This window comes from Sebastes umbrosus, chromosome 20 (assembly GCF_015220745.1).
Source record: "Sebastes umbrosus isolate fSebUmb1 chromosome 20, fSebUmb1.pri, whole genome shotgun sequence".
NCBI classification, from domain to species: Eukaryota; Metazoa; Chordata; class Actinopteri; order Perciformes; family Sebastidae; genus Sebastes; species Sebastes umbrosus.
This window is the reverse complement of record NC_051288.1, coordinates 1,259,729-1,272,547: the sequence shown is the minus strand read 5'-3', so window position 1 is coordinate 1,272,547 and position 12,819 is coordinate 1,259,729. Positions and strand designations below refer to the sequence as shown.

The window sequence follows — 12,819 nt, the reverse complement described above, 5'->3', positions numbered from 1 at the left end:
TGAGAACACTGGGTGTGTCCTTTATATACTGAGGACACTGGCTATGTCCTTTATAAACTGAGGACACTGGGTGTGTCCTTTATTTACTGAGGACACTGGGTGTGTCCTTTATATACCGAGGACACTGGCTATGTCCTTTATATACTGAGGACAGTGGCTATGTCCTTTATATACTGAGAACACTGGGTGTGTCCTTTATATACTGAGGACACTGGCTATGTCCTTTATTTACTGAGGACACTGGGTGTGTCCTTTATATACCGAGGACACTGGCTATGTCCTTTATATACTGAGGACAGTGGCTATGTCCTTTATAATCTGAGGACACTGGCTGTGTCCTTTATACACTGAGGACTGTCCTTTAATAGAATAGAAGAATGCCTTTATTGTCATTGTATCGTTAAAAACCATACAACGTCATTTGGAGAGCTCCTCCAAGATGTGTACGGGGCACAGCTGTGTAGGCATGCTTCATGCTTGAATACACACAATGTATTACTCCCCCTGGTAGCACATCTCACATATTGGGTGAGATTGGGAAGTACAGTTTTTAAGCATGCTTGATTGAAGTCTCCAGCTCTGATGTGAACACCTTCAGGATGGGCTTGTTGCTGTTTGTTTATGACACTATGTAGATGAGCTAGGGCCGTTTGAGTGTTAGCATCTGGTGGAATATAGACAGCTGTAACAATTACTACTGTCAGCTCTCTCGGCAGATAGAAGGTCGACACATCACTGACAGAGCCTCTAAATCAGAGGAACAGTGACTGTCAGTGATTCGGCTGTTTGTACACCAGTCATTATGCACATCAATACAGAGTGCTCCCCCTTTGCTCTTACCAGTCTTTGCTTCGGTCCAGGTGGTGGATTGTGCGGCCTGCTAGCTGCACAGCAGCGTCGGGTATCAGTGGGTGAAGCCAAGTCTCCGTTATCAACATCACACAGAAGTTATTGACAGACTTGTTAGCTGCCATCTGTAGATAGATAGAAAGATAGATAGATAGTAACTTTATTGATCCCGAGGGAAATTCTGCTGTAGCTCCAATTCGTCCATTTTATGAACGATGGATCTGGCGTTAGATAGAAAGATATATATACTTTATATACTGAGGACACTGGGTATGTCCTTTATATACTGAGGACACTGGGTATGTCCTTTATATATTGAGGACACTGGGTCTAAGAAGGAGGTGTGTTTTTTTAAACAACTTGTGGAAGAGTGTACAATTTACAGTCTGAGGGAAGTCAGAATCTGACTCAATTTATTTACAATTAGGCTTTTTCTGGCAAAACAATAAAATAATATAGTGTATTATATATATAGTGTATGGTTGATCTATGTCAGTAGCATCTACACTAGTTGACCCCACCTACAAAGAGTCTCTAATATTCTCTAATATTATTATTGACATCTGTGTGTGTTTCATATCCACTTTGGGCTGTAAAGCTTATGTAAATGCCTTTTCATGTTTTCTACATCTTTATTGATCAGGTGATTCTTACTAGTAAAGACTATGAAACAACTCAATGTCTATTTAATTGAAACCAGATAGTTCTCCTAGCTCTCTCTCTCACTGTGTTCTGGTATCAGCTGTAGTTCTGTAACAGCAGCTAGATGGCTCCCTCGGACAGGACAAGAAACATGGAGGGAGGAAGAGCCAAAAGAGGATTCAGCTTGTTGAAAGAAGTTCATTACACACCTGGAAAAAAATACTTTTCTTGTATCATTTGTCACAGAGTGAAAATTGATTTGTGTTTATGTATATCTTATAAAAGCATAAAAGAGACAAATAACCTGAGCTAGATGTTTCGTAAAGAGCCTTGTTGCTGCTGCTCTGTATTTCATCAAATACTGAAGATACTAGAGAAACGTTTTACATGCCGTGTTATGTCTTCATTTACTGCTATGTTTGCATTTCAATCATCTCCATCCAGACTGTCATTTATGGAGAAAACAGAGAGACAAAGTGTGACTAATTTACACAAAGTATCTTTATGGTTTAACTTACTTTGAATACGCTGGTGACAGCCAGACTTCATTAGAGTATTTTTGATATCCAAAGTGTGCCAAATGGGTTTTCTAGCTCTTGAAAGTGAATCTGGCTCTAAAATACTCCTGATATCCACTACAGGAGGCTCTGTGCACACAGTGGAGCCTTTGGCAATGACATTTACCCTGTGCATCATCACATTCTACCATTGTGCACAGTATAAAACCAATAAAAACACAACTACATTGTATAATTTTGGCTCCAAATGGAGCAGTTTTATTATAATAATGAAATATGATCAAGTAAAACTCAATCAATAACAATGTACATAAGAAAACAAAATAGAATCCAAAGTCAAGTATGTACATTCAATATAAATATATTATAAAGTAACAATACAATTTCTCGTGCGTTGATTTTGTAACTAAAATATTGAAATCATTGCTGAACAAACATTGTTTGGACAAACTCCACTTGGAGTGTTATTTTAGTCGCGTTGAGGCCTCGTCTTCTAGAAACTATTCAGAAAAAAGACCACCACAGCATTTAGTGGAGTTTTTAAATGCAGCGTTTCAACACACAGCTGGACCAGGTCCGTCGGATAAAATAGGTACATTTATTAAATACGTATGATTTATGTTATTGATAATATACTGCAGAGAGAGCAGCTGGTATGATTCACTCCTTGGTGGACACGTATCATCCTTTTCCACATTCGACTGAAGAAGGCTCCCTGCTTTCCCTCTTTGTGCTTCTTTTCATCTAGAATAATCAAAAATAAAAAGGTAATAGCAGAAGTATTATGTAAGTATGTACAGTACAAAATTGAATAGAGTTTTGGAAACGTTTTTATAATGTTAGGATATCACTTCCCAGCCTAGTTTTCCCCAGTGTTTCCTTTAGTTTCCCGCCCTTTAGTCTCCTGTGTGTTTTCCCTGTCTGTCATCTGTGCGTCTGTGAGCAGGTGGGCGTGGTCTCTCCTCTCCTCCTCCGGGGCGGTTGCTGCTGGCACACCTGATTCCAATCAGCCTATCAATCCACAACCCTGCAGTATATCTACTGCGGTTTTCCTCCCAGACGTCGCCAGATCATTCCGGCACCCTCCGTGGTAGTTAACGTATTCAGGCCTACTTACCTTGTGTACCTTTTTGCCTTGACTTTGCTTGTTTTTGGATCCTGTGAAACGCTGTTTTTCTTCTGCTCAGGTCTGCCTACCTGCCAGCTGCCTCTGCTCCAAGGTTAATTCAACTGACCCTCGTGTAGATTCCTGGAGCCCTCTTCCTCGTGCCTCGTCTGCCCCCCTCCTCCTCTCGAAAATACAAGCCGTGTCAGGCTGGACGCCCAAACCCCAGCCTCAGCCCCTTTAAAGAACTTTATTTTTTTATAATAAAAAATCCTTTTGTTCTTTACTTACTTGTTGTCTGTGTGCTGCGTTTGGGTCCACGTGTTGAACCAGTTATAACATAAAATAAATAGAACAATATCAACAATTCACCAGTCGCCATACAGCACTCCTCCAGAGTCTGACAACAATATCTATGAATCTTAAATTATAAACATAGAAGCTATTCTTGCTTTGTTCTTCTACATTGTCAAACAAGTAGATGTAACAGTAATGTGACTCTGTTAGTAGGATTGGGGATTACTATGGGGGGGGCAGCTGTATGCAGCCCTCTGCACTCTGTCGTCCATGTCCTGGATGGCACAGACAACGCTCCTTCTCTTCTGCAGAGACGGAGCGTTCATCAAAGTCCATGAGGTGGAAGGTTTTGGAGCGGACAACAAATCTTTTGTAAATAGCTTTGACCTTATCCCGGGCCACCGATGAGGATGTTGAAGATGTATTCAGACAGAAGCAAGTCGCTGCTGTCAGCCAGCTGTTAGCCAGTCTGAGCGCTGGCAGCTTGAGCTCTGTTTCTCAGAGCAGAGGCCGAACTAGAGTCACTGCTCACAACGGCACCCTTAGTCTGGGAACTCCTGACCTCAACAAGTGGAAACTGTGGCAGTAAAGGTGCAGTAGTCTGCTGAAGCATGGCGAGCAGTGCTAGTTTGGAACGCTTGTTGGTGTGAGAGCCAGCAAAAGAGTTGAACAGCTTGTTGGACAGGTGGCAGAGGAAGGTTTGTACATCCTGCATTGCTTCTGGACGGATGACTTTGACTTTTAAACTTCCTTTATTAAAATATGTTCACCGCGTACTTTTGGGAGGATGACTGAGAGAAACATTTGAAATGCAAGATGACTTTCATATGGTTGGAAGAGAAAGGGAGAAAGAGAGAAGAGTGAGTGACTGTATGATTTTATCTTTACCTCTGAGTAGCAGTGAAAGCTCTTCCTCTTTTCAAGTTCCTTCTGGAGTAAGATGTCTGATGTAGATAGAGGCGCCTCGCTGAGGTCCAGGCCTGCACACCTCTCTCATTACTCATGCACTCTGATGAACAGTTAAATAATGCTACCACCACGTGACCTTTCTATTGTACCACTGTGTACATACAGTAGTGGCTTTAAAGTGAGACTATGTAGAAGAGATGATACATTCATTCTGTTACAAATTCAAAGTTGAATTCATAAGAAACTAGAAGTGCACTCGGGGAGCGTAGACCTCCACCAAGGCAGGTTTCATGTCAATTTCATTCAAATCCATCGCAGACTTTTGGAGTAATCCTCCAAACGGAAAACCAACAAATCAACCAACATCGGTGAAAACATAACCTCCTTCCTATGCCTTTGGCCTTGGTGGAGGTAATTAAATGCATTCTTGCTAAATTCAATTCAGTCAGGTGTTTTGCTGCTCCATAGATTATGGTAGCTGTTAGCTAATGTTAGCATGAACGAGGGTATACACAACGAGGGTCGTGATGACGTCTAGTCGCCTCATTTAGACACTTGTTAGCAACCACCTTTTTTTAAGACTCGTAAAAGCTTCAACATTCACTAATGAGATATTTACTGATGAATGAATCAGAAAACACAGGACGTGGTGTTAAAATGTGAACCCTTGTATCATCAGATGTTTGGGCCTTTTAACACTACACACCCTCCACAAAGGCGGCCAGCTACAGGGGGATCAATCCTCAGCTTGTGTACTGCGCCCAAGTGTCCCGAAAGGCCCACTGCCCAATGTTTAGTCATGAATAGTCACTACTTTTACTTTTCAGTCTCAGATTGTTGTATACATTTATTGACTTTATACATTAAGATCGGTTTACTCATCATAGAATCAGGGAGGGTCAAATGAAATATGTTATCAAGGTGCATTATGGGAAGTTGACTTTTTTAACTCATAGGGATTGAAAGTCAGGATATCTCGACAGCTGTTGCTTTGATTTTGAACATTCGTTTTAATTACTAAATTCAAGGAGTAGACTTTTTGGCCGTTGATGCCTCAACATATTGTTGACGTACATTTCACTCCTATTTCTACCCAGCATGTGTTTTCAGTGCATTCAGTTTCTGTCTGACTACTTGTGAACAGCCTGTTTCCATGTCAAAACGCACCTCCCAGAAAGAAAACAAATTACATTTGATTAAACATGGAGGGACTCTGTTGAGCTCAGTGGAAGATGTAAAACACCATAATGAAGTGATTGCTATTGGGTTTACTTCAGCAGATAGATTATATTGATTCCAAATGAAAAGAAAGAAAATATAGAATCAGTACTCACTGTGGCTTGAATTGGTCATTGTGGTATCTGTAAGTCTGTCATAATACCAAGGAACGCTGCAAATGAGGAACTCTTACCCTTTGGTGTGATTTGGGCAAAATTCATGTTCCTCTTTAAGTCAAATTGGCTGAAAGCTGCTTCATTGGAAATGAACATGTTACATAGAATTACAACAAAGGTTGTTTCAATCTGACTTTATTCTAGCTATTTATAACCTATTTATAGTAAGGCTACTACTAAAGAAGGCCTACTTCTTCTACTGTTATTGCTATGTGCTAATTATCACTGCCGCTACTGTATGAGTCATTTTAATTCTAGCCTAGTAGGCTACTACTGATAATAGGCCTATCTACTGGTAGCTTAGCCTTCTTAAAAAAAGTTTTAATGTTGAGTGTAAACTAGACCTACTTAAAGCTGCAGTAGGCAGTATATTTCTGGCATCATTGGGCAAAAACTCCATTACCTTTCAGCATATTGTAATTCAAGTGTTCTGAGAGAAAACTAGACTTCTGCTCCTCCTCAAGGCTCTGTTTTCAGACTTTAGAACATCTAGCCCGTGATGGGAGACTTTGACCAATCACAGGTCATTTCAGAGAGAGAGCGTTCCTATTGGCTGTGCTCCTGCAGGTGGGCGGTGCTTGGTATTTCCTCAGCAGACCTCTACATGGCTGCCGGATCACAATCTTTCTCATTCTACAGCTAAACAGTACACTACCAGATGATTCTGAGAACATCTGAGGAGAGAAATAGGCATTACAGTAACAGAATATTGATTCATATTTGATCAGCGCTGCCTAGTTTGACCGTTTGATCGGAGTTGGCGAGTGATTGACAGCTGCTCAGAGACGGCCCACGGGGTTAGCGAGGTAACTTCAGGGTTAACCCTTCAGGGTTTTCCGTCCTATGAAGGTGGTTCACTTCTTACCGGAGTAGATCACCATGGTAACTGATGCTGAACAGCAGGTTAGGTTCCAGATAAGACATCAACTTGTATAAAAGCACCTCCTACTGACCAATCAGAGCTCAGTGTGCAGATCGTATGATAATATTACACAAATATGAAGAAGTTTAAATCATAATCCAGACTAAAACCAACACAGTTTAAACTGACAGATGCAAGAAGGACAGCTGGATTTATGCTGTGGGTGTTTATCGCTTTGAATTATGTTTTTATATTTATTTTTTACCTGCTCTTGAGTCCGTTTCACACCGCCGGAGACGGGGACACAGCTGAAGAAGGTTGAAATACTCACACACGCCACATTTTACTTAATGGGCCTAGTGAAGTGTAATCCATTCATCCAGTACGCTTCTAAAAGCTATTTATATCCAGACGACTATATCTGACTTTTGAGTGTTCCGTTAAATTAATAAGGCTGTTAATTTACGCATTCACACATCGGGAGTTTTTTTTTTGCTAGTTGTTCTTCCTGCATTCGGCAGCTTCAACTGTATTACTTGTAGTCTGGATTATGTGTTTAATTTCTTCGTATTTGTCTAATATAGTTTACTCTTCCTTTGTTAAATGTGCCACTCTGACTGTCTGTCTGCAGTCAGTAGACTTGTCCATGTCTGTGATTGGTCAGATGCTGCAAACCCCGCCCCGTTTAAGTGAACGCACTCATAGCCAGAAATCAACCCTGGGTTGATTTACCGAGTTGTTAGCCACCGCCATAGGACCGCTTAGCGTGATTTCGTTTGTTAGGGTTAGTGAAGCCAGATAAGGAGGAGATACCCTGGGTATGTTGGACTCGCTTAATAGTACAGGCCTCTGATCAGCTCTGACTGGTTGTTTTCTTCCGGTCTGTGAAATCTTGCAGATGCCGTTAGGAGCACCGGAGGACACAGAGGAACATGATTTTTTTCAGGTTACCTGTCTCATGCTCTACTGTCAGGATATAGTGACCGTTTTATAAAAATATATTTTTTTAATCATATTTGTTCCATTTCTACCCACTGCTGCTTTAAAGGAAGTTTTAAAGGGGACATATCATGCTCATTTTCAGGTTCATACTTGTATTTTGGGTTTCTAAAAGAAAATGTTTACATGCTTTAATTTAAAAAAAAAAAAAACAATATTTTTCTCATACTGTCTGTCTGAATATACCTGTATTCACGCTGAAACACTCCGTTTCAGCGCATTTCAACGGAATGGCAACGGATTTACGTTGCTGGGCAACAGCTTGGGTCCATGTTTACATCCTGTCAGCTGATGTCATTCACATACACTGCAACAGGAAATAAACTGGGACACAGTTAGTATAGTTATGTTTAAAACTATGAAATGGTCTAAATATTGTATATTTGTGACATCGTAAATGGACAGAAATCCTCACGGCTTGTTTCAAACGCACAGTTTGTGAATACAGGCTGTGTGTTTTGATACTTTCACAGTATTTATATATCACTTAAACCTGCTTTAGAATGTAAAAGACATGAAAATCTCACTTTTACAATATGGGACCTTTAAAGGAAGTTGTAAGGTTGAGTGTAAGCTATAAGCCTACTTAACTAAATGACCAAACGGCAAATGGAGTTTGCTCGGTTGTCATGGAGATAGTTTACAGGAGAGCTTGTCACTTGTGTACTAACTTTGAAACACGTTGTGCTTTTATTTTGAAGGTTTATTTGACTTCCGGTCCTGGGGTGTCGCTCCGGGTAGCTTGACGCTGTCTTGTAGCTTCAGACTGACGGAGTGGAGCAGAGAGGAGCAGAGAGGAGGAGGACCTGTCCATGTCCACCAGCTTCACTCGAAAGTTTGTCTCCTGTGAGCTGTGAGCAGCTCCGGGTCCAGGTCCAGGTCCAGATCCAGGTCCAGGTCCTACTGCGGACACGACCCCTCAGTGGACTCCTAAAGTTAGACATTAGTTCCTCGGAGCTGTGTGTTCATCACCGCGCTGCTCTGCTGCGCTGCGCTGAGATGTCTGGATCCTACTGCAGAAGTTTGTACCCGTTCAGCGGGGAGCAGCACCAGCAGGGACTCACCTTCGAGGCCGGGGACATTATCAAGGTGGTCCAGGCTCTGCCCGGAGGCTGGTGGGAGGGAGAGAGGGACGGGGACAGAGGATGGTTCCCCTCCAGTTATGTCCAGGTCCTGGAGGTAAGACACACACATCTGGACTCAACACCAGCCTTAATTGGATCTTAATTGGATGAAAAGTTGCTCAACTTTTTATGATTTTGTTTTTACGAAAAACCCAGTGTTTCTTTTCTGTTCTCTAAGTCTCTCTTTCTCACACACCCACACACACGCACACACACACACACACACACACACACACACACACATGCACTCAAAGGGACAAGGGTGGTGGGTTCTAACCAGACACACGCACTCTAAGATAAAGACAGCATTGACATTACTAAAGGGTTTTCCCGTGCTGTGCTCATCAGATTAACTCTAACCTCACCGCCTGGCTGAGCTGCTGCTCACTTCCTCATTCCTATCACATTCCAGTGAGATCCTCAGGTCTGCTCTCAGAGGGCAGCCATGGTCAGCCCCCCCCCCCCTCTCTCTGAGCTCTCACACACTCTCATTCTGAACTCCCCCTCTCTTCTGTAGCTCTTTTAAAGTGCTGTGTTTGGCTCTGTGATGTGAATGATTGAGTTTGTGGTTGGATGCTGACACCCCCACCACCACCACCCAGTATTCTGACAGTTTGTTTCAATCAGCTTGTATCCCAGAGGGACCGGCACCAGGCCAGCATTCTTAGCTATGGCACCAAGCGCTGCCATTTGTATCACGTCTTCACTCTGAATGTGAGAAGATATAAACAGTAACATGATTTGTGACCCAGTGACACCACACTGATTCTGGGCGTGTGCTGGTTTAGATAGGATCACTTGAACATGTAGCACAGTTTCTCTTGTCTTGTCTGAGAGCAGTGTGAGGACTGGAGTTGACGGGTGGGGCAGCAGGGTGGTGCAGGGAGCAGAGACACAGTTTCATCAAGCAGCCACCCTGCTGAGGAGCTGGAGATAACTTCTAGGACCGCTGTTCTGCAGCTTGACCCCTGACCTGTCTGGTAAAAGAGAAATGAAGCAAACATTCACTGATTCTAGTCTTACTTAGTCCAAATAAAATCAATTGTATAGTATAGTATGTATGTAAAGTGTTTATGTAACAGAAAAAAATGATATTGGACAATATATTATTATTGGATATTTGCAAAAAGTTTTGGCATCAGTGGGCAAAAATTCCATAATAACCTTTCAGCATATTGTAATTCAAGTGTTCTGAGAGAAAACTAGACTTCTGCTCCTCCTCATGGCTCTGTTTTCAGACTTTAGAACATCTAGCCCGTGACAGGAGACTTTGACCAATCACAGGTCATTTCAGAGAGAGAGCGTTCCTATTGGCTGTGCTCCGACTGGTGGGCGGTGCTTGGTATTTCCTCAACTGATCTCAACATGGCTGCCGGGTCACAAACTTTCTCATTTTACAGTTAAACCGTGCACTACAAGATGATTCTGAGAACATTTGAGGAGAGAAATAGACATTACAGTAACAGAATATTGTTAAAACAAGTGACAACTGTCACTACAAAACGTGACAAACTCTGGAGCTCTGGTATGTGTGATGAGCATTCACAAGCTACTGTCTCCAAGGTCAAACTTCACACTCATATTAGAGGATGATAGAAACATGTGTTGGACAGAATAGATGAATATGAGGGAGAAAGCATGTTCTGGTCCCCCAACTGTGTGCACGGACACTTTTTTTTATAAAACTGATGCAAAGCTCGATAAAGGCTTAGCCCTTAAGCTAGGCTAAATTAAGTAACAACAACATGCTTATCTGATGTTGGCTGACTTATCACAGACAGATTCTTCTCACTTTCATGTGAGCCCACACTGCGGGAGCTCTGTGGTCTGTGTATGGTGTCGGATGTTTGTGGTGCTGTGGGTTCAGGTCTAGATTCTCACCACTAAATCAGCTTTCCTGTCACTGTTCACAGTTCTCTGCACTCAAGTGGAACTGCCTAAAAATGATGCAGTGAAATTGGTCTCAAAATGGTCACAAATGGTTATTATATGACCTACAAATGGAAATTAAGATTTACAAATGTGTGTAATTTTGGGTCACTCACAAATGCATGTTCCAATGTACACACAAATACCAATCAATTTGAATACATGTAAAGCAGTTTTAATAATGCATACATCACAACCTGAATAAATATTAATATTTTACGTACAGATTTTTAGCTTCGACTTCACAGATCTGATCATTTTCTGCTTTCAAAAAGTTTCCTGTGTGTGTACGGATCGCTTGATACCCACGGATCAGGTTACATTTGCATGTTGAGTTATGAGATTATTATATATATTATTTTCACGTCTCCAGCTCAAACTGATCCACAAATGCATGCTGCGTTTAAGTACTGCTGGAAAACTGGGACATCTGGGCTTTCGGTGAAATCGTGTGTAATTTCAAAGTGGGAAAGACATTTTTCTAAATAGACAGAACAGCTCGTCCCCCCTCGATTAGAACACATACATTTACCAACTATATACTCAATACAGTAGCCTATAGATGTAAATATATGGTTTAAATAGGCGACTGCTAGTTGGTGGACTTCTGCTGAGATAACATGTAATTTGTGACCATTTTGAGACTAGTTTCACTCCATAACAAAATAACCAGTAAAGCTGAGTGAAGTGACACTAGTGGAGGAGGTGGGGAAAGGATTGCGGCAGCACTTTGTTATTGTCATCTGTAGTGGTTATTTATATAAAAACACACAATTCAAATTATTAGAAAATAAATTATTTTATTTTTATTGATACAAATCTTGGAATTAGTAGTTATAATTATATATTAGAAGCTGCTTAGAGCTAGTGTTAGGAAGTTAAACAGGTCATAATTCCCTCTCTATTATCTATCTAATATTCCTGTGAAAACATCTCCTTCAAACAACTGGAGTTATTCAAGTTTCTCTCCAAAAACTCCATTTTACAAGATTACATTTGAACGCATCATGATAGCATTATAATCTACCAAAGCCCAATAATCATTTTACTGAGTAGAGCATGAACGCACCATAACTGAGCTGTGTAGCTGTCGGCAGACGAGCCGGTCACTGTGATCGCTCTGAGCAGCATCATGGGAACAAATTACAATAGAAGTGCCTGTTTAAGTTAGCTGTTCCAGATGTTTTAAGGTTGTTCCTCTGTGGTTTATTTTGGACTTGCAGATGTGGCAAATTACAGCTTAATGTCTTCTTCACATACACTGAAGAACTTCCACACCGACAACATGTTGTTGTCCGTCTGTGTGTGAGACGTTACTGACTGTGCCGCTGTGTGTCGACTTAGAACCCTCATGTGGCGGCGGCACATGTATGTGTGACCGGAGAAAAATCCGATATATGAGCATATGAGACTGCTGATTGACGCTGCATCTCTAGCTGTTAGTTTAGAAAGCATTTAATTTATGCAGCAGAGTTTTCTATGAGAAGAGCATTTTGAATGTCAATATCACAGTCGATCATGTTCATTTAATTGTGGGAAGCCAAAATCGTGATCATGTTTAATATTCGATTAATTATGCAGCCCTATGTTAAATGGGACAAGTTTCACCTCATCTCAATCAATCAATCAATCAAACTTTATATAGCACCTTTCAAACAAGTCAAATGCAATTCAAAGTGCTGTACAGACGAATGAAATACATGTAGAATGTTAAAAATGGATTTTGAGACTAAAACAACCAATATAAAAGTTCATTGAATAAGAAAGCAATAAAAGATGGGTATTTAAGATAATAAAAGATAAATTAAATACAAGGAAATAAAAATAACAATAAAAATGAATAGATAAAAATTATGAAACTACACAAAATAAGCAGATTGTATTAAAATAATGAAATATTAATAAAATAAAATAGAATAAAAGAGATAATAATGATCAGCAATAAAATGTTGATTAAACAAAATAGTGTAAAATAAACACTTTAATGATGATAAATAAAAAAAGTATAAACAATAAAACCGTAAAATTATAAAATTATAAAACATTGCATAAAAGCCAGACTAAATAGATGGGTTTTTAGTTTACGTTTAAAAAATATCATTATCTGAACTGGTCTGAAGAAGTTACAGCTTAGATTTTAGTCCTGGACCCTGTTACCACTTTGTACTAAGCTAAGCTGATTGGCTGCTGG

At 40.6% G+C, this 12,819-nt stretch overlaps 1 protein-coding gene across 1 annotated transcript in view; it reads left to right on the top strand.

Moving 5' to 3' along the window:
• The first annotated feature begins 8,264 nt into the window (after window positions 1–8,264).
• Window positions 8,265–12,819, top strand: part of gas7b (growth arrest-specific 7b) — a 69,779-nt gene continuing 65,224 nt past the window's right edge. Inside the window, 1 exon segment of the mRNA XM_037754459.1 lies at window positions 8,265–8,754. Coding sequence (XP_037610387.1) covers window positions 8,575–8,754 — 180 coding nt within the window. The 5' untranslated portion in view covers window positions 8,265–8,574.